At 44.6% G+C, this 23,661-nt stretch overlaps 1 protein-coding gene and 1 long non-coding RNA gene across 12 annotated transcripts in view; both read left to right on the top strand.

Moving 5' to 3' along the window:
• TBC1D1 (TBC1 domain family member 1) overlaps window positions 1-17,593 on the top strand; it is a 217,851-nt gene extending 200,258 nt beyond the window's left edge. For all 11 annotated transcript variants that reach the window (XM_044767680.2, XM_070506046.1, XM_044767681.2 and 8 more), the window contains 3 exons: window positions 4,814-4,983; window positions 11,826-11,999; window positions 15,733-17,593. In XM_044767680.2, the coding sequence (XP_044623615.2) occupies window positions 4,814-4,983; window positions 11,826-11,999; window positions 15,733-15,933 (545 nt within the window). In that variant the 3' untranslated portion in view covers window positions 15,934-17,593. The remainder of the gene's footprint in view (window positions 1-4,813; window positions 4,984-11,825; window positions 12,000-15,732) is intronic.
• Window positions 17,594-21,578: 3,985 nt separating this feature from the next.
• On the top strand, window positions 21,579-23,072 carry LOC106831098 (uncharacterized). The gene is made up of 3 exons (XR_011502275.1): window positions 21,579-21,684; window positions 22,099-22,158; window positions 22,936-23,072. It is a non-coding gene; the product is annotated as an uncharacterized lncRNA (long non-coding RNA).
• Window positions 23,073-23,661: the final 589 nt, after the last annotated feature.

Below are 23,661 nucleotides of genomic sequence, written 5' to 3'. Positions count from 1 at the left end.
GGTTTCATAGAAAAGTTAGATGTTTTAAAAACCATTTCTGTATTTAGCATCAGTGACTTGAACCGTGTTTGTTTAGTTCCTTGATGGTGAATAGCTTCGTTTTAAATCCCAAAGCCTTCTGTTCATACACTGCAGTCTTTTTTGGCCTGAAGCCCATTTTATTATAAGCCTTTAGGCCTGGATAAGCCTAAAAACAAATGGACCTTTGTTAACCAGTCACTGTTTTATATATAGGTAAAGGATTCTCAGCTTGCAGTCAGTGTAGCTCATATATTAATAGATTACCTTGAATTATGTATAATATACTTGGAGGGACCGCTGCCAATGATGGATGTGCCTTAACCATCACCTGGTAATCACATTTCCCTGAATGTCAGTCCTTCTCTCTGGCTGTCACATAATGTGAAATAGCCGCCTCCTGTATTTTTCCCATTTGGGTGTAGAGGGTCCCAGGAGAGATTCTTGCCTTATTCACCTTGCAATCATGTCTACCTTTGGAAAAAATCTGAAAAATAGGGCCTGGTCTGCTCCTGATGGAGGAGGAGGCTGTGGTATCAGGCTCCTGATGTTTTCTATAAGATGTGCCGCCCAGTAGATGAGAGAGGAGGTGGAATGTAAAAACTAAAGGTTTGGCAAAAAGCACAAGAAGCCCCTTGTAATGTAGGGAAGGATCAGAGAGGCGTTAGGACTAAAACAGACTGGGAAAACAAGATCGTTGATACGGCCAGGACAAATGGCTCTTTGGGTAACGTAATCCAGTGGTGACGAAGTGAGTTTTTGCAAAGTCTGCTGGTGCTATTGCTCTGCTGCAAGGCTGTCATCTTTCATTTTCCTTCTACCCATTCCTGGTAGGAATGTGGGGGTGTCACACCTGGACGACTACAGCCTCCCAGGAGAAGGTTAGAGAGAGGGATTGCCCTTGACAAAGACAAAGCCACCCAGAAGAGAGATTCCGTGCAAGTTTGCTTACTGGCCCTGTGCTTGGCGTCTGTCATTTCCCCCATAGGAAAATTGCACTTTTATATCCCAGGGAGTTCCAAATAGAGTTCCCATACACGTTAACACAGTAACAGGGCTGCTGCAGTGTCTTCAGAAGAAAGTAGTTACTTGTATTGTTCTCAGCAAATAATCGGCAGAGTGGTGAGATCAGCTGAATTTAAGGTTTTGTCTATTTCCTGCCTGATAAAACTTTGCCTGGGGCCAGCCCCATGGCCCAGTGGTTAAGTTCACATGCTCAGCTCCCGTGGACATGACACTGCTCATCAGGCAGCACTGAGGCAGCATCCCACATAGCACAGCCCGAAGGACCTGCAACTAGAGTGTACAACTATGTAGTGGGGGGCTTTGGGGAGAAGAAGGAAAAAAAAAAAGATGATTGGTACCTGAGCTAACTTCTGTTACCAATCTTTAAAAAAGAAAATCCTCTTCCTGTTTCTAGGTGGCTAGAAACAGGAGAGAAGAAAGGAACTGGGCCACAGTGTTGTGAGCTGGGCTCCTGCGCCAGCTGTTCCCTTTCTTGTGCAGTTATTTTTCAAGTGTGGGACATTAATTCACTTTTCCACGGAGATTGTTTTTTCTAAAAAATGTTCTATAATGTGAATGTATAACGATTGGAAAATGGGAAAAGTGAAAATAATTGGGTTGGGGCAGTGGGTTTATAGGTAACATTTTTCTTTACTGTTACTTAAAAATTACTTAATGTTTTAGATTTCCAGAGGGAGAAAAATGCACTCACTGTTTAAAGGATATAGATGTTGCCCCCCAAGTGTACTCAGATAGATTTAGGAGCCCCTTCCTCCAAGCAGAACTTTCAGTGATCCTTCCTTCCACCTGTCAGTCACATTCCTTCACTGTGCACCCCAGTGAACTCCTTACTTGAGGCTTCCCCAGCATAACAGAAGCTTCTAGGGCTGAGCTTTCCCAGCCTCACTAGTGCAGACAACCAGCCCACTCGTCTTCAGAAAGATGCGTGCCTGGAGCGGGCCTCCAGGAGTGCTGGTGAATCGAGCATCCCACAGCTGGCAGCGTGCCCTTGTGAGTCTGCTGGTGGGAATCAGCGTGCTCTTGCCAGAGGCTCTTAGAAGCTAGCTAACTCTTGCAAGGATCAGACCAATAACCTGGATCTCATTTATATCATCTCCTTATTGGTGCACTCACCGACTCAGAAAAAAAGAACAGAAAGCCTTCAGTGACCCCTAGTACACTGGGTTGTTAGAACGCACGGCCTGGGCAAAAAGCCGTTGAGGTCTGGCCCCTGCTCCGCCCCCCAGCCAGAGCTCTTACCACACTCTTTTCTGGCTCCGGCACACATGGTGTGGTTCTTTCACACCTCTCTGCATTTACACCTTCTCTCCCTTCTGCTCACGGTGTTATTCCCTGACTTCTTACCTAGCAAGTTTCTCTTGGTTCTTCCAGCGCGGTTTGGCAGCCACCTTTCCTTGGACTTTTTTCTTCCCTTTTGTTCTCCTAACACCCGGGGCATAACTCTACCAAACCAAGAGTTGTCCGTGTCTCTGCAGTTTGTTCTTTGTGCTTTGTTCGTGGCTTAATCCCCAGTGTCCAGGACAATGCCTGCCGTGTGTCTGATGCTCAGTGAATGAAGCGGAGAAACTTCTCAGCGGTTAGGAGTATTCTTAAGGTGTTGAGAACAGCATTAGGAAAGAACATTTCTTTATTATTACATTAAATACTACAGTTGATCTAATGAAATAAACATATCCAGAGTTTTATTTTTTTAACATACCAATAGAGTTTAAAAAAAACAACAAAAACCCTCCAGCCTTCTTTTTCTTTTCTTCATACTGTCCAAAAAGTCTGAGTTTAGACTCTTAGGAAGCACTCTACTAAGGAGAGATTTGTTAGAAAAACCAAGATCCTAAAGGAATAAAACTTGGAAGGCCTGTTGTTAACCTTAAGAGACTGCTGATGTGGACTGCATACTCGATTACGCTCATAGAAGTTCCCCAATAATGATTTATCTTAATTGGCTTGCATGCGGTACTGTATCTAGTTTGAAGATACTTGTCCTCAGAGACTAAAGATGCCAAGCTGTGGCCGGTCATTGATCTGGTAGTGCAGTGCCTTCCCCGGGACCCCTGCACAGAATGTCTTGATGTTTATTCTGATAAGGCCATCAATTTTTGTTCAGCTATAAGTGTTCCTATATTGAAAGGAAGTCTTACTATCTAAACCGCAGAAACTTCAAATTTGCTTTGCTTTGTTTTTGGAAATGTCATTTCTGTTTACATCTTGATGATAGTGCTATTTTAGATCTTATTTGCTGTAGTGGTGAATTAAGTGGGTAGACTATGTATTTTATGAAGCAGACACTGCACAGGAATATTCACCCGTCGTGCTGCCTTGATACAGGTCATACTTCCCCTAAGAGGCTCAAATTTTAAAGATACAGTCAGTTCTCTAATTTATCTTTCCAGCCTCCATGGCCAGACCTAACAAGGAGGCAGCCTTGGTCCTCTCCTGTTTCCTGGGGCTGCCCTGGACCGCAAGCAGCCGTGGTGTTGGTGGGAGCTGTGGCCCTTAGCTCTACGAGAGAGACAGGCTAGCCTCAGTGGCATCATTGCTTAAGGCTGCCCCCAGACCCCACCAGGTCCGCTCACGTGCTTAAGGCCTATGTGACGGTTACAGAGAGCATCTCCAGGGCTAACCCAGCCAGCCGGTGCCTGGATCTCTCCTGTGCGCTGTCCATAGACGGCTCGGACTTGGCCACCTTTCCTATTTGCACGGCAACATTCAACCTTTGCCTTCCTGTTTCTTAATGGCTTTTACATGTCATCCCACTAAACCACCTGGGGAGGCACATGCTGGGGATTCTTCTCTCATCTGCTTTTGTCTTCCTGGACTTACTGAAATTTACTTCTTTGTCTCTTCCATTATCCTACAACCAAAAAAAAAAAAGAAATATTGACAGTTGCCTCTAATCATCTTTAAAACTATGTTTTTTCTTATATTATTTTTCCAGTTGTTAGGTAACATGTCTGAATCTAGTCACCCAACAATTGGTTATGAGGGCTGTGCTTTAGCCCCAGGACATTGGCTCGGACTCTGTGAGGAAGGGGCAGCCAGGCCTGGGCTGGCTCGGCCACTTGACCTCCCTCTCACTGTGTCCACTCAGTATAGGATTTGCTAACATTTGCCAACTGTTCTAAGAAAAAAATATGGCAAGGACTAGAAAATAACTTTGACAAAGTTCTTAAATTCCTCAGAGGAAAATATGTTTTTTACTCCATTTTTATGCTAAAATTCAGTCTACTTCACAGTATTTAATAATGTACTTTGCAATTGTGCAGACTTTTTACAGTTTTTAGACATCTTTTATTTCCCCTTCAACAGAGAAAGCAAGGGGATTTTTCACTTACTCTATCTTAATTTCTGATGATATATCTATAAACTCTTTCAGTTTGGGCCATAAAAACATATGTTTTAGTAGCTCCTTTAAAATCCAGAACATTCCTGGAAAAATAGATTAATAAGTTTTCTTTTTCTCAATTTAACTTTGGAAGCATGCTTGAATTTAACATATTTTTGGAGCAAAAAAAAAGATTCATCTGAACCTGTGATAAAATCTTAGTAATATGTTTACCTATATTTTTTTATTATTTGCAGTATTCAAATATTGCAATATTGTGTTGACAACGCTATCTGAAACATTAGGATCTTAAAAAGGAAATAAAGTTTGCAATTTCCGGTTACATTTCACACCATCCTGCTCTGTGATGTGTGGAAAAGGAAATGGGAGTGGTATTTCATCAGAAACTGGTCTGGTTTAACTTTTTGCATTTCTCTGTTTTCCCAGATATGATCTTTCTTCAGGGATCCGAGGTCATGTTTAAAGTGGCATTAAGTTTGTTGGGAAGCCATAAGCCCTTGATTCTGCAGCATGAAAACCTGGAAACCATAGTTGACTTTATAAAAAACACACTACCCAACCTGGGCTTGGTGCAAATGGAAAAGACCATCAATCAGGTATCACTCAGCGCGAACCTTCCAAAGGCTTAAGCAATCCTGAATATGTAGAAGCTTAATTTTTTTTTTTTGAGCAGGCCCTGTTTCCTGCTCCTTTGTATTCTGAGCAGCTTGTGTAATGCCTGGCATGTAGGAGGCACATGGCAAATATGTGTTCAGTGATTAAATGCATGTCGGAGTGTGTGCTGTCAGTGTAATGGTGAAAAGCCACATGGGAACATAGTGGCAGTGTTTAGGTGTGATAACCACAAATTCTCAGTAGTTTCTTACAATTAAGAGGTTTCACCCCAGGCATTTGTTCTGAAATACATACATTTTTTGTAAAATGAGTGATTTAATTTTTCTGCTGGATGGTATTAATTGGAGTTTTCTGAAAATAACTCTTTGATAGCAAAGTTGTGATAGAGAGTATATATTCTTTAAGTTTGTTCCATGATAAGTGTCTGCATTCTGCACAGGAGAGGTGGGTTTTTTTTTTCTTTTTGGTGAGGAAGATTGACCCTGAGCTAACATCCATTGCCAAACCTCTTCTTTTTGCCTGAGAAAGATTGTTGCTGAGCTAACATCTGTGCCACACTTCTCTCTTTTGATTGTGGGATGCTGCCACAGCATGGCCTGTTGAGTGGTGCTAGGTCTGTGCCCAGGATCCAAACCTGTGAACCCCTGGCCGCCGAAGCAGAGTGTGGGAACTTAACCACTATGCCACCAGGCTGGCCCTGTGTTTTTGTGTGTGTGTTTGTTTTAAATAGAATTCACTTCTGTGTCTGTGGTTTCAGCAGCTCTGGTCTCTGTGTACAGTAGAACCGTTACTGTCTGAAATGTTAGAGGTGAGGGGTGAACTGACCTGGGAATTACGACTAAACCAGTTGTTAAATGGTCTAGGTTAGAGGTGGGAGCAGATGTTGACTCTATAAGGAAGAATCTTCCAGTAATGATTGCTGACTGTGAAGGACTGAACTGCTTAGCAGAGGAGATGAGGTCACTGTTGGAAGTGGCTAGAGGCTGGATGGCTAAGAATGCTCTTGGAAGAGATTTCTGCATTGGGGCACTGCAGAGTCATCAGTCAGCCCTCTCATAAGCCTAGAACTTGCCTCACCTGCTCCATATATAATGAAAACAGAGCAATTAAGTAAAAGCAGATCGTGAAATAAAGCTATTTGTAAAAAAAAAAATCCTTATTTTGAGAATTTCTGATCGTCCAAGAGGAATCCAGTGATTCCCGTGGGTTGCACCCAGATGTGGCATTTGTGATTTCCTTTGCTACCCCTCCTTAGGTGTTGAGCACAGAAAAAGGAACAAGTCTGGCATGGAAAAAGACGCGGGTTTCATGCCGACTGTTACCTTGGACATCCGCACGTCTCCGTATGCCTGTGGGAAAGCACAGTTCTTTCCCGCTCTGCCCTCTCATCTTGAGTTAATTGGTAGGCTCCACATCTCTCTGTGTTTGACTTCCCTGGCACGTCCCTCTCAGTGTGAACAGCTTTGGCTTGTTGAGGTCCTACTTTTTGCCAGGTTGTGTGAATCTGTATATACACATGATCTCATTTAGTCGTGACCGCATTCCGGAGAGGAGAGGTGGTTTTAACCCATGAGGAACCTAGGGCTCAAAGTGGTTAATTAACTGCCCACAGTCATCCTGCGGAGGAGTGGGGGAAGGGAGGGTTTCAAACTCCGGTCCTCTGGCCTCAAAGTGACTGAGCAGCTAACTCCACCCTGCCAGGTGCCTCTGGGTGTCGTCTAATTAGAGCTTTCTATATTTTACCTGTACATTAGTACAGAATTCTCCACCCTTTTGATTCTTTAACTTCTGGCATTTGCATGCATTTATTCTCTTAGAGCTTTCACTGCTCACACGTACGTGTTCTGGCTGCTGGGGCGAGTGCAGAGGGCCTTGGTTACCATGTACCCCAGTGTCTGTGCCCAGCGAGTGCCTTTGCACCTGGCTCTAAAGCAGGCAGTCTCGGCTGACATTCCGTTTAACCCCCATATTGACCCCCAGAAAAAAAATCCCGTTTTCCTCCCCTTTTCTGTAAACGGATACTTACTGAGACTATGAGGTGCTCTTTAAATTTGGAAGAGTAGAAATGGACACAGCGTGGAGAGAGAACAGTTTTGTATGTGTGCCTGATTGTTTCAGGCAACCATTTTGAACTTGGTATCTTTTGTTCCATCAACCCCTTAGCAACTCTGGGACATGTCTCATAACACCCATTTCTATAGACAGAAAGAACTTGGCATGGAGAGAGTGACATGCCCAGCACCCTGTGTAAAGTGGCAGAGCCAAGAATGTAATGTCTCTGACACCAAGGTGCATCCTATGCAGAACATGAGCACGTCATCCAGTAATTTCAGGCATGGTGAGAGCTACAGTGGTGCTCTTGCAAAGGCATGTGGGAGCGAGGCTGGTGGAGTGCTGCTCACGCTTGAGAATTGAGGGAGTTTTCAGCTGGGCCTGAAAGAATGCGCTAAGACAGGGCTCAGCACACGTTTGTTGCTGAGGGCCAGATAGTAAGTATTTTAGGCTCTGTGGGCCATAAGGTCTCTGCTGCAACCACTCAGCTCTGCCTTTGCAGCGCGAAAGCAGCCACAGACGATATGTATAGAAGTGAAGTTGTTGCACTGAAAATTTATTTACAAAAATATGCAGTAGGACAGAGTCAGTCCACAGGCTGTAGTTTGCTGACCCCTGATCACCGCCCATGCAAAGGCGCGGGGGTGAGAAAGAAATTCTAGATGCCTGACGGGTTCAGCTTTTGAGGGGAAGTTGGCAGTTGGGAGAGTCAGTGTCGGGAACACAAAAATCTCCATTTTGGGGCCCAGGTTTTCATTCTACAAAAGTCTCAGATGGGAAACAGTAATAATGCCAGGCAGCTCGCTGCCTTTTTCTCCTCTCGTGTTTTTCCTGTGAAACTTAACGTCTGAGGACGCTCCGTTAGCCTTTCTGCACTCTCACTGCCCCTTCCCCTCCAGAGGGTGCTCTAGTCTCAAGTCCTACTCAGAGATGAGGCCTGAGGTGCAGTGCAGTTCCTCTGCTGCCTTAGAGAATCCCCAGGCTCAAATCTGGGAGGTCCACAGGGTGGAAGTGACAGATGCATTCACTGCCCACAACTGGGCCTTCTGTGTGTATATGGATGGGCGGAGTCTGGGTAGTCCTCTGTGATAGCCATGGCTCCATTTCATTACATGCCCTCTCTGTAGATGGCCTCAGCTTGAGCAGTGAGACACAGCCTGCTCCAGATTCGGGGAGAAGGTAGCTAAGGACAGGGCTCTGGAGCTCCGGCTGAGTGTGGACAAGCTGGGAAGGGCCAATTCTGAGTTGACAGGGTCCAGAGCAGAAGGACAAGGGTCTCTAGGCTCTGTGGTAGTTCCTCAGTGTGAATTAACTGTCAGTTGAACGTAAGCCCTAAAAATCCTCTGATCCAAGAAGTGGGGACTCCCTGGCAATAACAGAAATGAAGAGAAGGAGGTCAGTTTGTATTCCTGTCACAGTGAGTGCCTCTGCCTGTGCAGCCTCAGTTCAGTGTCAAGAAGAGAAAGAGTTGAAAGGGGGCTTTAGGAGACTGGCAAATAGCCTTCTTTTAACGTCCTTTGGACTCTCTTCAAAGTGTGGCCCCAGACCAGCACCATCACTGTCTCATGCGTGAACTTGTTAGAAATGCAGAATGTGAAGCCCCACCCCAGACCTGCTGAGTCAGAATCTGCATTTTAACAAGGTGCCCAGGGGGTTCATGCAAACATTGAGAAGTTCGATTATGGGCAGCTGCATTGTAAACACACTAGACAATTCCCTGTTCTAGTTGCGCTTGTAGGATAAAAACCAGAATCTTAACAAGGTCCCTTTGTTCCGAAGACGCTCCTCAGCATCGCAGTGGTGAAACCTTGGGAGAAGCTCAGGCAGTTTGCTTTGTTGAAAATGAGCACTTTTTGAAAAGGGCAGTCAAGAGGCTGGGGTACAGTGGGGAGGAATATTTTACCACTGGCATTGTTGAGAATTGCTTGCATGTGGTGATAATAAAAAGCAGACCAGTTGTTGGTTGGGTTCATTATTATTTTTAAATTCACTGCAGACACTGTGCCCCCTTATTGCCACTACCTGGGCCGCCTGCTCCACTGTCCAGCATTCGTTGTGTGACAGAGACCCACAGATTGGGGGGCAGGGTCTGGGGGTTGGGAAGGTGGAAAGTATGTGGCTAGTTCTGCAGACATCAAGGTTAATAATGGCTTCGTTATACCGAGTGTCCACAGACTGCAAAGAAAAACACTTGAGTCTCCAATAGCAAATGAACCAAGAAAGTAAACAGACAATTCACTAACGAGGATCTTCGTCTAGTAAAATGAATATCTGGGAAAATATTTAGCTATAACATAATGCTTTACCTACTAGATTAACAAAATGGAATTTTTTTAATACGAATATGCAGTACCCAGGGTATACTGTATCTGGCACATTCTTATTTTGCTAATGGCATTGTAAGTTGATTATTGCCATTGGGGAAGCAATTTGGCAATACATGTCACAAGCCAGTAAAATATTCCTACCCTTTGACTCAGTAATCCCGTTTCTTGGAATGTGTCCTTAGGAAATAATCCAAAATATGGGGAAAACCATATGTACAAGGATGTTTAGAGTTGTCATTTATAACAACAAAGACTTGCAAGGAACTAGATAGCCAACACTTGATGGATGGATTAACATGGTTATATGTCAAGTTGGTAGAATACCATGAAGCCGTTTATAATTATGGTTATGAAAAATAGATAGCAACTTGAAAAAGCATTGTTTGAGGACCCGGGCCCTCCTTTAACCACCAGCCACATACTGCCGTGCTTTGGGATAAATTCTAGGGCATAACTACAAAATCAAGAGCTGTAAGTGTTCTGGCAGCCAGGAGATAGTGATGCCATGAGGCAGAGATGATTATGACGGGCAGGGTGCTTCCTAGGGATCAGTGGAGGTCTGAGAGTATGCAGCTTTGGGCACAGCGAGAGAGCCATTAACCTTGGCAGAGCATCAGTGTCTATAAAAGGCCAGAGGTTTTGTTCCCAGGTTTTCCAATTTAGGAGCTCATTCAAAAATAAATCCTTGTGGGGAAAAAAAAAGTAACTGTGTGTATAACATTTATTCTGCACCATATGTATAATTACATGCTAATGCCATGGCAATCTCGGTTTTACTGTTTGTGGTTTTTACTCTGTTTGAGCTAATCAGAAGTTTCATGATGTGGCATCCTTTGTAGTTTTGCTGAAGCACAAGGTTGGATGTGAGGGTTTCATGACAAGTGTGTGAAAGCAGATCCCTTAGCTGAGTGAGCGCCTACTCAACCTGCCGGGCACGTGCTGGGAGCTTCCGGGAGTTGTCTCTTGTAAACCCCACAGCCATGCTGGGAGGGAGGTGTTTTCACCCTCATGTTGGAGGCCGGGAGCCGAGACTGGGAGAGGTCAAGCAACTTGTTCAAAGTTATTCAGGGATTTGCCAGTTGGAGCCCCGATTCCAGGGCTGAGTCAAAGCCTCTGAGTCAGTTTCCTCGACGGTAAAGTAGATGTGAGCATCCCTGCTGACCTCACAGTCACTCAGAGGGACAACGGAGAAGCAGATCAATACAGTAAACTGCTCTGCACACACACGCCAGAGATACGTGGATTAGTTTTTCAGCATAGAATGACTTCTGTGCCTAATTAGTGTTGCCCATTGAATTAAACTGAAAACCAGGAAGCTGAAAAGTTAATCTCAAGGAAGAGAAAATAAGACTATTGGGAATGATGAGAAAGTGAACATGGTTTTTGAAAACTGATTTCAGGGAAAATAGGAATCATCTATTTTTGAATGCTCATAGGGTGCCAACACAGGAAATGAGTTTTTCATTGATTTTAACTATGTTCAAGTTTCTTTCTTAAAGAAATGCAGTGAAGAGTCAGTTTCTGCTCTTGTAAAGTCTAACTTCATTCTCTAAATGTGTGTTCTGATCATGCTGGCTTTTTTTTACGTGGTGTCTGAAATTGCAGCTCCCCCAAATCCATGTTGGGCCTTCACTCCTGTGCTGAGAAGCATAGCTCTGGGGTGATCCCACAGAAATAATGGGGTGGGGGAGGTGCCCTGGGCAGCAGCAGCATCTGCCTTCTGACCCCCTCGTCATTCCACCAAACTCACTCACCAAGAGAAAGTACCGGCATGAACAGCTCACTCATTCGTGCACCTTGGGGTTGTTTTTCACACGGGTGGTTTTTTTCATCACCGTTACTATTATGGGAAGGAAGGCAACTCAGGCATTGTTTCGTATTCACTCATCCGTGTGGGTGACATTTGGGTTTTGGCTCATTTCTGTATATCTTGTGTGAAAAGGAGGGTTTTTAGTAAACGGTTCCATTACTTAGCTGTTCTTGGTACTCTGAAAACCCAGCTGAACTATCATTAAACCTTGACTGGGTGACTGGGCAAATAGGGCTGTGATTCTCTTGTTTTGTTTTTTTCTCCCTTTGACCCATAGTTTATGTAGCTAACCTAATAGAATTTTCAGAGAAAAAGGAAATAAGTACTAGAATAAGAACTAAAAATAAATTTTTATAAGCCTTTTCAAAAATAAGGTTTTGGCTTTTGGAAAATGACTTATCAGAGACCCATGCCTACTGTTACCTTAGGCTTGTTTCTCAGTGCTTCTTATATCATTTTTTTCCCAAGTAAAATTCTTACCTTTTCGGTGCAGAGAGTTTTCCTTAGTTTTCACTGAAAGTACCAGACACAGAGTAAGTGCTTAGTGGATGCTCGTTGACATGGTCACCTGTGTGTGTGAGTGTGTGTGATTTTTCTCATGTTCATTGCCTGATGACTTTTCTGTATTTAACAGGTGTTTGAGATGGACATCTCTAAACAGTTACAAGCTTATGAAGTTGAGTACCACGTGCTTCAAGAAGAACTTATCGATTCCTCCCCTCTCAGTGACAACCAAAGAATGGACAAATTAGAGAAAACCAACAGCAGCTTACGCAAACAGAACCTTGACCTCCTTGAACAGCTGCAGGTAGAGCGTGTGTGAAGCAGCTTCCTGAACCCCGAGCGTGTGGTCGTTCATTAACTCACCAAAGGCACCAGCAGGCTGGGTTTTCCCATGACCACAGGACCTTTCTCTCCCCAGTGTGTTTATAGTTGGGATCAAAGGTATCCCAGGAGAGTTGGGCCTTTTGATTAGGGGCAGACAGATTATGCTTTGCTGAGGTCAGACGGTCCTAGAGTTTTCTGAGAGGCTGCTTCTGCACAAACCCTTTTAGGAGACAGGCCCAGAGATGAACTTGGGTTCAGGATGCCATGGTGCTATTAGCTGAGTGCCAGCAGTGGTGCTTTTTGTAGTGACAGGAGAATCAAAGGCTTGACCTTCTGTGAGCAAAACCAGCTAGGTCCACAGATGGATATTAAGAGAGGAAAGTGACACAGAAATCTACCAACAAAGTAAACCAGAGCATATGATCGTGATTTGTGAGTCCTTGGGGGAAATAGAAAGGTTTGGTTAATGAAGCACACAGTTCTCCGATCTAGAAGCGTCCATCTTACCATGGATAAGTGTGGAACATGTCAGACAGGAGAAGGGCACATACACAGACCATGTGTGCAGAAGGGTGAGATGGAGCGAGCATGGGATGCAGTCCAGAGACCTGGATCTTGCCAGATCCGCTGTTGCCGCCACCACACTGTCACCCTGGGCAGACCGCTGACCTGTCCTGATTCCCTTGTCTGTGTGACAAGGACAAAAAGAATACCTAAGTGCTTAGCATGGCTCCTTTACCAATCAAGTTGAATAAAGTAACCATACAGTCTGCATTTTTAAGGTCATAAATGGGTGGTAATGCTGTGTTGTTTTAGGGATATTTAAAAAAATTTTTTCTGTTGCTGCAGAGAAAAATACATAGTTTTTCCCAAAATATGTATTTCTTGGTGTTCCTGGGCTGTTCTCTTTTTGTCCTGATCTAAGCCTCTTATTTTTCTCCATCGAAAGTTGCCACTTTGCAGGCACAAGCTTGGCAGTGATGTGAGAAAGGCTAGCGTTTGAGAGCCTAATAACTCAACCCTTGTCTGAGGCGCGTTCCTCCCAGCAGGGGCGTGTCCCAGTAGACCCTTGTAGCTGTTTACTGTAGAGGAACAAAGAAAAATGCCTTCTCCGCCCTCAGTCCTAACAAACAGTCACCTTCTGAAACTTAGCTTCCTTTTTCCCCCTAAGATTGAGACATCCTAACTGAAAATATGACTGTGGACGATTTCCCCAGGATGTCTCAGCTGTAACCAGAGGGAAGACTCAAGGGAATAAAGAGCCTTATCTGGCCTGGAAGGGTCTGCAGTGTAGATGGTAATTTTAAATGATTTCCAAACACACAGTAGGTCCCTGAAATACAGCACGATGGCAACCTTTCTATCAAAGCTCAGACTTGCATTTGAAGCATTTGGCTCATTGAGGTAGTAGTACTCAAATAAAAGCTTCATTTTATTGGGCTAGTGCCCATGTGGTTTCTTTGTGATGAGGGTGGGAGTAATTATATGTTGCTGCGGTGACACTGTACCCGTTTTGTGAAGAGGGGGAGTCGTGAAGAGCTGTCCAGATATCGACATCCCTCAAGAAAGGCATCGAGCGGCAATTGGTCATAACAGATGTTCTCCTTGCAGTGTTCTTTCTCTGGACCCAGTGGCTCTGCACTTCCGGAGGTGTCATTCAAGATTGCAGCTTATGCCAATCCACCAGTATTTAGAGTCCTTGCTGGGCTGGGTGGCAGGGGCCAGCAAGATTCATAACGCTGCCGCTCTCAAAGAATTGGGATGGGATTGTGGTGTGTCAATTTGTAGGTGCTTGAATCTAGCTTTCCCATCACCCTCTGTGAGTCACATGGATTTACTTTCTTTCAGCCAGATTATATAAGTTCTGTGAGACTCACACCTCCTTTCTTTTTCTTTTTTTTAAAACAGTTTTCAGAGTACAAAGATAGGTGTTCAATACACTAGTACTTAATTCTCTAACATAAGTCTTTGTTTTTTGCCAAAGTATCAAAATTGACCTGTTTTTTAGCTTTGTTCTGTTCATATAGTTTTAGACATACTCAACTATATGTTTATTTATTTATTTTTCCCATTTATTTTCTTGTTAAACACCTAAGAATGTTGTCTAGCAGCTGGAGACCAAACTGTTTAACCTGTTTTGTCCAGCAGCATACATAGGACGATTGCATAGACAGGTCAAATGGTGCCAAATACTAATGGGCGTACGTTTTCCATAATAATTAACCACAAGTCATTGAGCACCCACGAGCTAGGTGCCGTGGGAGGCCAGACCATGTGCAGGATGAGACGTGCTCTCTTCCATGAAAGAGCTCCATCTCACTGAGGAGACCTGACATTCATGCAGAGCCATAAATGACCATGTAAAACAGCTCACTTCTAAGCTGTCTGGTGCACCTGGGGGTGCTGTGGGACTTCAGACTGAGCAGTCCTGTGTGGGGATAAGGTGGGACCATCCCAGGCCTTGCCCGTGGGTAGGATTCAGGGGGTCAGAGTACTACTTGCAGATGCACACCAAGCGTGACCACCCCTTGCCTGGCAGGCTGACAAACTTGGGTCTCAATCCTTTGTCCTTGTGTTTTGAGTGTTCCACTGGCACAACCAGAGCTAGACTTTGAGTCATGAATTCTCTTTCTGGCTCAAGTGTTATCTTGTTCAAAAAACTGTTTCCCTTGTTTTGAAAATGGGCGAGAAAATAAATGGAGATGTGCAGAGGAGTGGACTGGGTTAACGAGGTAGAGCAGTACCTTACTGACCCCTGACGTGAGCACTGCACATGCAGCCGTGAGCCGAGGAGCAGGCCAGAAAGGCCTCGCGGACAGCAATGTAAAGGTCGGACTTTCTGTGGTTCTCTGAGAAAACCCCTCGGCTTCACTAGCGCCAACTCACTTGTTGCCTGGGAAGCCGGCCCTAGTGGATTAGAGGGAGGAGGGACATTTGCTAGAGGGAGGCACCCGGAAGTTCCGCCTGACATGAATTGTTTGCTGGGTGCTGAGGATGTGCACTGGCTGGGAGTGACAACAGTGCTTACCTCTCTGGTGGTGGTGACCAATCCGTGAGGCCAGGCCCATGAACCTCTGAGCAGAATGCCTGGCTATCCTGAGCACACCACATGTGTTCTGGGGGAAATGCCCATGTTTCTTGACATAGTAATGATGTCTCATTACTGTAAGGAAAATAAAAACAGTTTCAGATTAGAGAGCTGTTACTACTTGGGCCTTCACACAGAAACTGTTATAACTGTCAGTCTAAAGTCAATTGGTTCGTGGAAATATGTGTATTAGTCAACAGAGGCCCGGCCGTGCCGCAGTAATAAAGCTTCAGATCTCGGTGGCTTAGCACAACAGAAGTCTTTTTGCCCTTGAAGCTCTCCCTATTGTTCATCAAGCATTCTTTGGCCATATCAGAGCTGTCCTTCCTGGAGTGGGTGACTTGGGGATCAGGCTCCCTCCACATTGAAGCCACCATCTCAACATATCACTTCCAAAGTAGCCACAACAGGGGAAGAACATGCTGGAGGATCTCAGGGTGGCCGAGCCTGCCTGTAAGGGAACCCGGGAAATGTAGTCTTCCTGTGTGACCAGAAGAACCGATAGTAAACACTAGACTCGTCTCGGTGCCAGAGTGCCCTCAAGGCTGGACAGTGGGAGGGTACACTGGATCCCCCTGTGTTATCACTAGGCAGTTCCCTTCTCATTTCTTCTTTTATTCTGCAGGTGGCAAATGGTAGGATCCAAAGCCTTGAAGCCACAGTTGAGAAGCTTCTGACCAGCGAAAGCAAGCTGAAGCAGGCCAGCCTTGCCCTAGAGCTGGAGAGGTCAGCCCTGCTGCAGATGGTGGAGGAGCTTCGGCGGCAGACTGCACAGCCAGGCGGTGCCGAGCCTGACCTCACACAGCCCGAGCCCACAGGCGACTGACAGCACAGAGGACAGCATCCTGCCAGAGCATGGCTCCCGAGGAGACCCTGCAACACCATCCCAACACTGTCCAGGCCTTAATTGAGAAACACAGAGGATGCTGGAGGGAGAGAACGAAGCGTGAAGCGTGCTTCTCAGGGAGGAAACTGGCTTGCCAGCATGCAGATTCTTCTAAACTAAAACTTGCAATTCAGGGAGGCGAATGTCCCGGTGTTTTTGTTGTTGTTTAGGTTCTAATTTGTCCCTTCTCTGGTCCTGATTCCTGTACTCAGTAGATTTAGATGGCATGGACATGAATAAATGCACCTTTGTGTTTCCATGTTGTTTCTTTTTTCGATTTCACTCTTTGTAAAGAGCATCCGTAGTACTGTGGAGCTGCAAAAGCAGGAAGGGCTCCAGGTCTTTCCTCTGGCGAAGATGTAGGTCCGTCGCTCTTCCAAGGAGGTTTGTGTGACTACACCCTCAGCATCACCGGCAAGGTGTGCAGTTGGCCCTTGTCCATTCTTGTTGCGGAAGGCCCAGATGACCATTGGGAAAGAGCAAAAGTGATTTCTTTAAATTTGACATCTTGGATTTGATCACTATCCTTGGTATCTAATGATGTTTGTCTTTTTAAAAAAATAGCATTTTCATACATTTTTTGCTTAGCCTCTTAACTATTGATCCAAAGTCATTGTCAATAAATGTTTTATGGGAAAATCACCATTTTTAAGGCTCTACCAGGTATTGCTAGCGTGTGACCCGCAGTTGTAGAGTCTGAGATATTTATTTCTTTGTGGTGTTTCATATCCATATTTTAGAGTCGTATATTTATTTTTGCCATTGTTTGATGTCATGCAGCTGTGTGTCCCTTTGAGCCTCCAGCCCTTCAGAATCTGTTTCCTTGCAGAAGTAGCAGCCATATCAGGACTTTTTAGGGGTGCCAGAGATTCTGGAACTTTCAAAAAAGACATCAGCCTGAAATTGCAATCAAATGTATGGCAGCTGAGGGCAGTTTTTCAGAAGTAGGATGTGTATTTGAACATAACTCACAACACAGTGACCCCGCTCCCTCAGGAAGAGGAGAACCCTGTGCCTTCAACAAGCAAAAAGCCACTCACGGTTGTCCTGGTTTCACCCGCTCCCTGTGTGAGGCCTGTGTCAGAGTGAGTTGTTTTCTTATAAAGGATCAGGTTAGAGAAGAACCAGGTAGGCAAGGATCACTTGCTTGACAGCAGAATCCTTTCTGGTCTTCATCATCATCATCGCTTTTATTCCACAGGAGTTTATTTTGACTCCCTCAGTAGTGGGCGTGTCTTTTAAGCCTGAGGTGAAAGGAAGGATTTTCATATTTGAAATCATTATCGATCTCTCCAGACATTTCAAAGGGAGACAAATGTGCCGCCACCAGGGCCTGAACAGTTGGTTGCCATTTGGGACTCTTCCTGTCCTTGTGTCAGCGGATAGCAATTCCCTTCATAAACCAAGATGGCAAGTCCAGTAGCCTTTATTCCAAGTTATTCCACCAGATATAACTTAGAGGAGTTAACATTTGAGGGCTCTTTCCACACGTTGTACTGTTTGAATGTTTAATAATGTTGAATTTTGGATATCTTATCATTACTCAAAAACATTGACTCTGTATTAAATAAGAAGAAAGCAATAAAACAAATAATTCATACCTGTACTTTTATGGGTTTTTTTTAACTTTGGGTTTTTGCTTTTCAGCCCAGGACTGAAAGAATGCCTCATGAACACCTGTGGGTCAAAGTGTGACTATTGCCTAACCATGAGTGAAGCCATCTGAGGTCCTGGCGTCTGTGTTTCCAGTATTGCTTGTCATGTTGTGACACCTCTGCACAGGGTGTGACTAGTAGCACTGAGGAGAGGAGCTCCGTCAGTTGTATGTGCCAGCGAGTGTTGTTAGGAGATTGTGATGGGCAGAGAGGACTGTTGACATGAGCCTGTGGGTTGCAGGTTGGACAGGGTCTCAGCCTGTGACTTAGGGAAAGAAAACCATAGAGCCAGTTCACATCAGTGCATAAGGATTCACAGAGGCAATTTTTTTTTTGCTTGGAAAGATTTGTCCTGAGCAATCTTCCTCTTCTTGTAGGTGAGCCACTGCCACAGCATGGCCACTGACAGACGAATGGTGTAGGTCTGCACCCAGGAACCGAACCGCAGGCCACTGAAGCAGAGCATGCTGAACTTAACCACTAGGCAACTGGGGCTGGCCCAGAGACAAAGTTTTAAACCAAGTAAGTTTGGTATCATATTTTCCCCCAAGCAAGCACGCAACTATATGCATACACATGTGTGTGCTTGGAGGTTGTCTGTCTTTTGATTTCTTCCATCTTAAACTTGAGACATTATGATCCCTAAGGAAGCTCACTGTTACGTAGAATATGTATAAAAAGATCTTCTATGCGGGATGCTCAATTTGGGGCCCTCTTAGGAGTTACATATAGATAGAACCACAATGTCCTTTTGGGGATTTGTGTGTGTGGTTTGGTCGGTGAATCAGGGGAGAGGAGTTGCTCTGAGTGCTGTGGGATACAGGATTTGTTATGGGAAGTGGACCAGGCCTCACCATGTGAGGAGCTGAGGGTGACAAAGAGATGTGTGAATTGAGAGCAGTCACCAGCTAGTCCATCTGAGTGCAAAGCACGGAGGCTGAAGTGACCCCGGGCAGGGGTGCACGCAGCGAGCATTATGGGAAGCTGACGCTGCGGTAGCAACTGCCTCTGTGCATCTACAGCCAGGTGCTCAGTGGTGCGCCTGGGGCCACCCTAGGTCAACACTGGGGAAGAAGAGCTGAGGCGGAGTGGAGGAGAATGAGGACCAGCTGGCACTGGCCAAGCACCTCTGTGTCTGTCCCCACATTTGACTGTGATGACCTTTGAAGGAAAATGGCCTTTGCTTCACTTTTGCCTTCCAAATCTTACATAAGCATGTTTTTGAGCCAATTTGAACTTAGAACCACCAGGGAAGGGGACTCCGGGAAGGGTAGTTCTGGCTTAACCATGTTGACAAGAACAAACCACCACAGTTTTGGAAACTGCCTATTTGAATGACAGCATGCACGCATGAGACCTTTTACAGAAGCCCTCCATGTCAGTACACACAATTAGTCATCCACAGAGTTCAGATTCACAGTTTGATTTTGACTTTGAAAGTCACTGAGGGTGCAGTGTTGGAGACTACAAACAGCAGTGGACCATTGCTGGCATCCAGGACGTCACCCAGGCACCATCTGCTCCCCTCTGTTAAGTGTTACCAAACGTTCTACAAATTAAGATCCAGAAACTGTCTATGTGGTAAAATAATTCACAGGCCACATTGTCTTAAATTGAAACTGCTTTAAGGGTTTGAAATGGTTCAAAGTCATGTTGGGTTGGGAAAGCCAAAGGGAACCTTCCACTTTATTCTGGAAGACCACCTCCCACCCCATTTTACAGAGGAAAAAACTGAGGTGAGGAAGGCCTCAAAGTCATGTGATGTTTGGCTGCAGGAGCAGAGTAAATCTCCAGTCTCCTGTCTGCCTGATAGTCCACAAGCCCCAGCTTTAATTCCAGTGAGTTTTGGGAATCATTTCTGATGATATCAAGATTGAAAGAAAGGAAAGTTCTACTCCATTTTCACAAGAGTGATCTGTATGGTAAGGAGCCCAAATTAGGTTCTCTCCTGAGATACGGGGTCTTAATTTATTATGAGTTAAAACCAGGGAAGGGCTCTCCAGTCCATCCCCGTGTGTGGACTCAGGCAGAGGAATACTACTGCAACAGGGTCTGTATTGATTGGGTACAAGGTTTGCTCTTGACAGTCTTTTCATTTTTACCTTTAGACTTTTTTATTGTGAGGAAGATTGGCCCTGAGCTAATATCTATCGCCAATCTTCCTCTTTTTGCTTGAGGAAGATTGTTGCTGAGCTAACATCTGTGCCAGTCCTCCTCTGTTTTGTATGTGGGGTGCTGCCACAGCATGACTTGATGGTGGTATGTAGGTCTGTGCCTGGGATCCAAACCCATGAACCCCAGGCCGCCGAGGCAGAGCATGTGCACTTAACCACTATGCCACCGGGCCAGCCCCTACCTTTAGACTTGGAAAACCTTGCATTGCAATGTTTAAAAAAAAAAATCACAGAATTGCCTTTGGTTTTGTAGAGGTAGAACTTTCCATAATGTAAAGGTTTTTGCTACTGTCTTTAGAAATGATTAGAACGATTAGGGAAATGTAAGAGTCATAATATGGAGCAGCCACAGCAATCATTGTTTGGACAGTTTGAAACTAATAACAAAAGATGAAGAAGAATATTCTTAGTATCTAAGCTTCATAGGTACCTGCCTTCATATCTCTAAACTGAATAATGAACCAACCGTTTGGGTTGTAAACCCTTATTAGAAAGGTGTTTGCATTTACACCATCATATGTATATTTATTTAAAAATTTCATACATGACAATTTTATAGAATAGAAGTTTTAAATGAGGTGAAACAAAAGTTTAAAAATGTTAATGATTAAAAAGTTGATATCTAGTGTCTCTAAGGAAAATAATGAACACTTTATCGCATTAAGCGTTGTTTTAAGACTGTGATGCAGTAATTCAGGGTTCAGCCTATTTGATGGTTGGTTTTAATGCACCGTCATGGCTTAAAAAAGGTGGCTTCCAAACTCTAAACGGAGGAGGGGCACTGCTGGTCATGTTAAGTCATGATGCTTATTAATTCACTTTTATTCGCCAATTATACAAAGGTTTTTGTTGAAATCTGACTAGTAAATTTCCGTCTTCTCTAGTAGCAGACTAATTGAAACGTGTTAGAGTTTTGTATTTTTTAACCAGGGACTTTAAAGCGCTCAAACTCCTCATTTGGAAAGTTTTGAACAAGTTGTAAGAGCATTTCCAACACTGTTTAACACGTTTACCTGGGTTTTGGCCAAAAGATGACTTAAACAATGGCAACACTTCCAAACATCCTTTTCTGACATCCTTCTCCATAGCGCTCGCTCAGTAGTCTTTTCTAGGGCTCTCGGTCATGGGGCGCGGGGTGGAGTAGGTTCTAGTGTGTGGGTCTTCTTTTGCCATGTGGCTGCCTGCTCACTGGCCCGTGTGCGTGCCGTAGACAGTGGCCTCACCGCCAGCCCCTGTCCTGCGCTTCCTCAGGAGCCTGGAGGTCCTGGGCCCTGTAAGTGCCAGGCTGAGCAGAGCAGAGAGAAGCTGCACAGTGTGTGTGTGTGTGTCTGTGTGTGTGTGTCTGTGTCTGTGTGTGTGTGTGTGTGTGTGTGTGTGTGTGTGTAATGGCGCCCTGTAAGTGCCAGGCTGAGCAGAGCAGAGAGAAGCTGCACAGTGTGTGTGTGTGTGTCTGTGTGTGTGTGTCTGTGTCTGTGTGTGTGTGTGTGTGTGTGTGTGTGTGTGTGTAATGGCGCCCGTGAGTCACTGTGCTGTGTTCCTGCCGTACCCTTCCCTCACAACCACTGGAGAGAGCCTGGACACTCAGACAGGGGGAGGGGAAGCAACTTTCACAATCTTCTTCCAGGTAGATTCGTCTGCTTCTCCTCACTCTTCTGGTTAGGCCTTCCTGCTATTGGTTTTGTCTTATTCCATATTTGGATCTTCGTTGACCAATTTTGAGTATCTTCTTCCTTTCTCTTCTAGACATTTCTTCTTTCTAAACTTCCGTGTTTCTCATTTCTTCCAACTGTAGGAAAAGCCAACTCTAACGACCGTTAAACTCTGCCTTCAGTTCTCAGCACCCTGCAGGGTGACATCCTGAGGTACCATCTTGGGGAATCTGTATAGACTGTGAAGTAGCACATTAGGGAAGTAGAGGCAAGTTTGCTTGGGGGAGGGGTCTATTTAATGATATCAAAGTTCTGCCCACCTCAGTTCTTCCTATACTTTCTACCAAGGATGATGTGATCCATTTTCCTTCCCTTGAGGTACATGGCAATCAACTTTACTCCTAAATTTCATATGCTCAAATCATCTAAATGGCTTGGTTATTAGAAAGGATAAAATGAGCTTTTTCACTCCGGATCCCTCTTTCTTCCCACACATGTCTCTGTGATCACTCCTACTATCACTGTAGCCCCACTGTCTTCCCATCGTGTACAACTGGACTCACCACTCAGGCCCCAACTTTGCGGTCATTGACGTCTCACCTGCTTCCCTGTTTTCACTTCTTCCAGCAAATGGTTATGGTGCCCTCTGCTATGAACAGAGCGCTGTCTAAGTCCTGGGACTACAAGGTAAGTATCTGCCATCAATGAGTATTTGTCTAGCAGGGAAGATAGGTAATTGAAATAAGTAAACAAAAATCACTTACCGGGTGGGGCCTCCTACATAGAGTGGTCAGAGAAGGCTCAGCTGAGGAGCTTGTATTCAAGGTGAGACCCCAAGGATAAGAAAAGGAACCAGCTAAAGAGGAGTTTGGCAAGAGTGTTCTGGGCAGCTTAATATTAGAAGATGGAAGAGTGCTTTCCAAATGATGTATAATTCTAACCTTGAATCTTGTGCCAAGAGATCTACTTTCAAAAACCACACCACCAAACACATGGATAAGGAGAATAGGTTAGTGGTTACCAGAGGGGAAGCGGGTGGAGGGATGACAAAAGGGGGAACATATATGTATGGTGATGGATAAAAACTAGACTGTTGGTGGTGAACATGATGTGGTCTATACAGAAACTGATAAGTAATAACATACACCTGAAATTTGCAAAACGTCATAAGCCAATATGACCTCAATAAAATAATTTTAAAAAACCCAAAAACCCCAACACACTTGACACCATGTCTTTTTCAAGTGGCAAGAAAATACCAATACTTTTCAAGATAGATAACATTCTCATTACTGTATAGTCTCATAAATATAAATGATAAATTATTGGCCTCATCCACTGATTGTTTCAACTAACACAAGGGAAGCTGCTATTGTTAACTTCACATCAAGCTACGAGGAGGAATGAGTTGGTGAAATGGGCGTTGTGATGGGCACCTGACAGAGAGTGACCTTGTTATTTCAGGTTATGCTGGCCTCACCTGCAGATCTGACAGCCAGCCTGTGGACACAGCCATATCAACTTGATGCTGTGATGATCAGCAAGGAGAAACTAGGTGTTGGGAAGACACTCCTCAAAGTCAGATGTGATTTCGTGGAATGAGAGTCCAAAAGGTAAGGTGAGTCAAGAGACTATGAAACTCTCCAAAAGTGAATCCTGAATGCTCAGATTACATTCCAGGGTACTGAGAAAACGTGAGCAGAGAATTGCTAAATTGCTGTTAATCTTTTGGAATGAGTTTACAGTGGTGGAAGAGATACTGGAAATGGGAATGCAGAAATCTTTGAAGAATTAGAAAGCTAGCCAAAATTCTCATTTTTTAAATAAAAGAGGAAGTGGATGGTGGAAATCACGATTCGCTGAGCCCTGTGAAATTCTCATCTGCCTGGATCATGAGGATGTTCCTGCAGACGTTCCTTTCACCCTCACTGCCTTCTTTAAGAAGGCCCGGGGCTTCTTAGGTACTTGTCCTGAGCAATGTTTGTGTTTAATCCAATGTCACCCGTGCAGTTGAACATGTGATCCTATTTTGACTTGATGTTTCCAGGACACTCAAAGCCAAATTGGTGACCCTTCAGTTAGCAAATGAGAAAACATTTTGTTCTGACCCGTGACTCATTTTGACTCTCTCTGGTCTTACTTTATTCCAGTTATTTCATTCTTTCTCATATCTTTAACATCCTTGTAAGT

This window comes from Equus asinus, chromosome 3, assembly GCF_041296235.1.
Source record: "Equus asinus isolate D_3611 breed Donkey chromosome 3, EquAss-T2T_v2, whole genome shotgun sequence".
NCBI classification, from domain to species: Eukaryota; Metazoa; Chordata; class Mammalia; order Perissodactyla; family Equidae; genus Equus; species Equus asinus.
The sequence above is the reverse complement of the archived record's forward strand: the minus strand, read 5'-3'. Positions and strand labels throughout refer to the sequence as shown.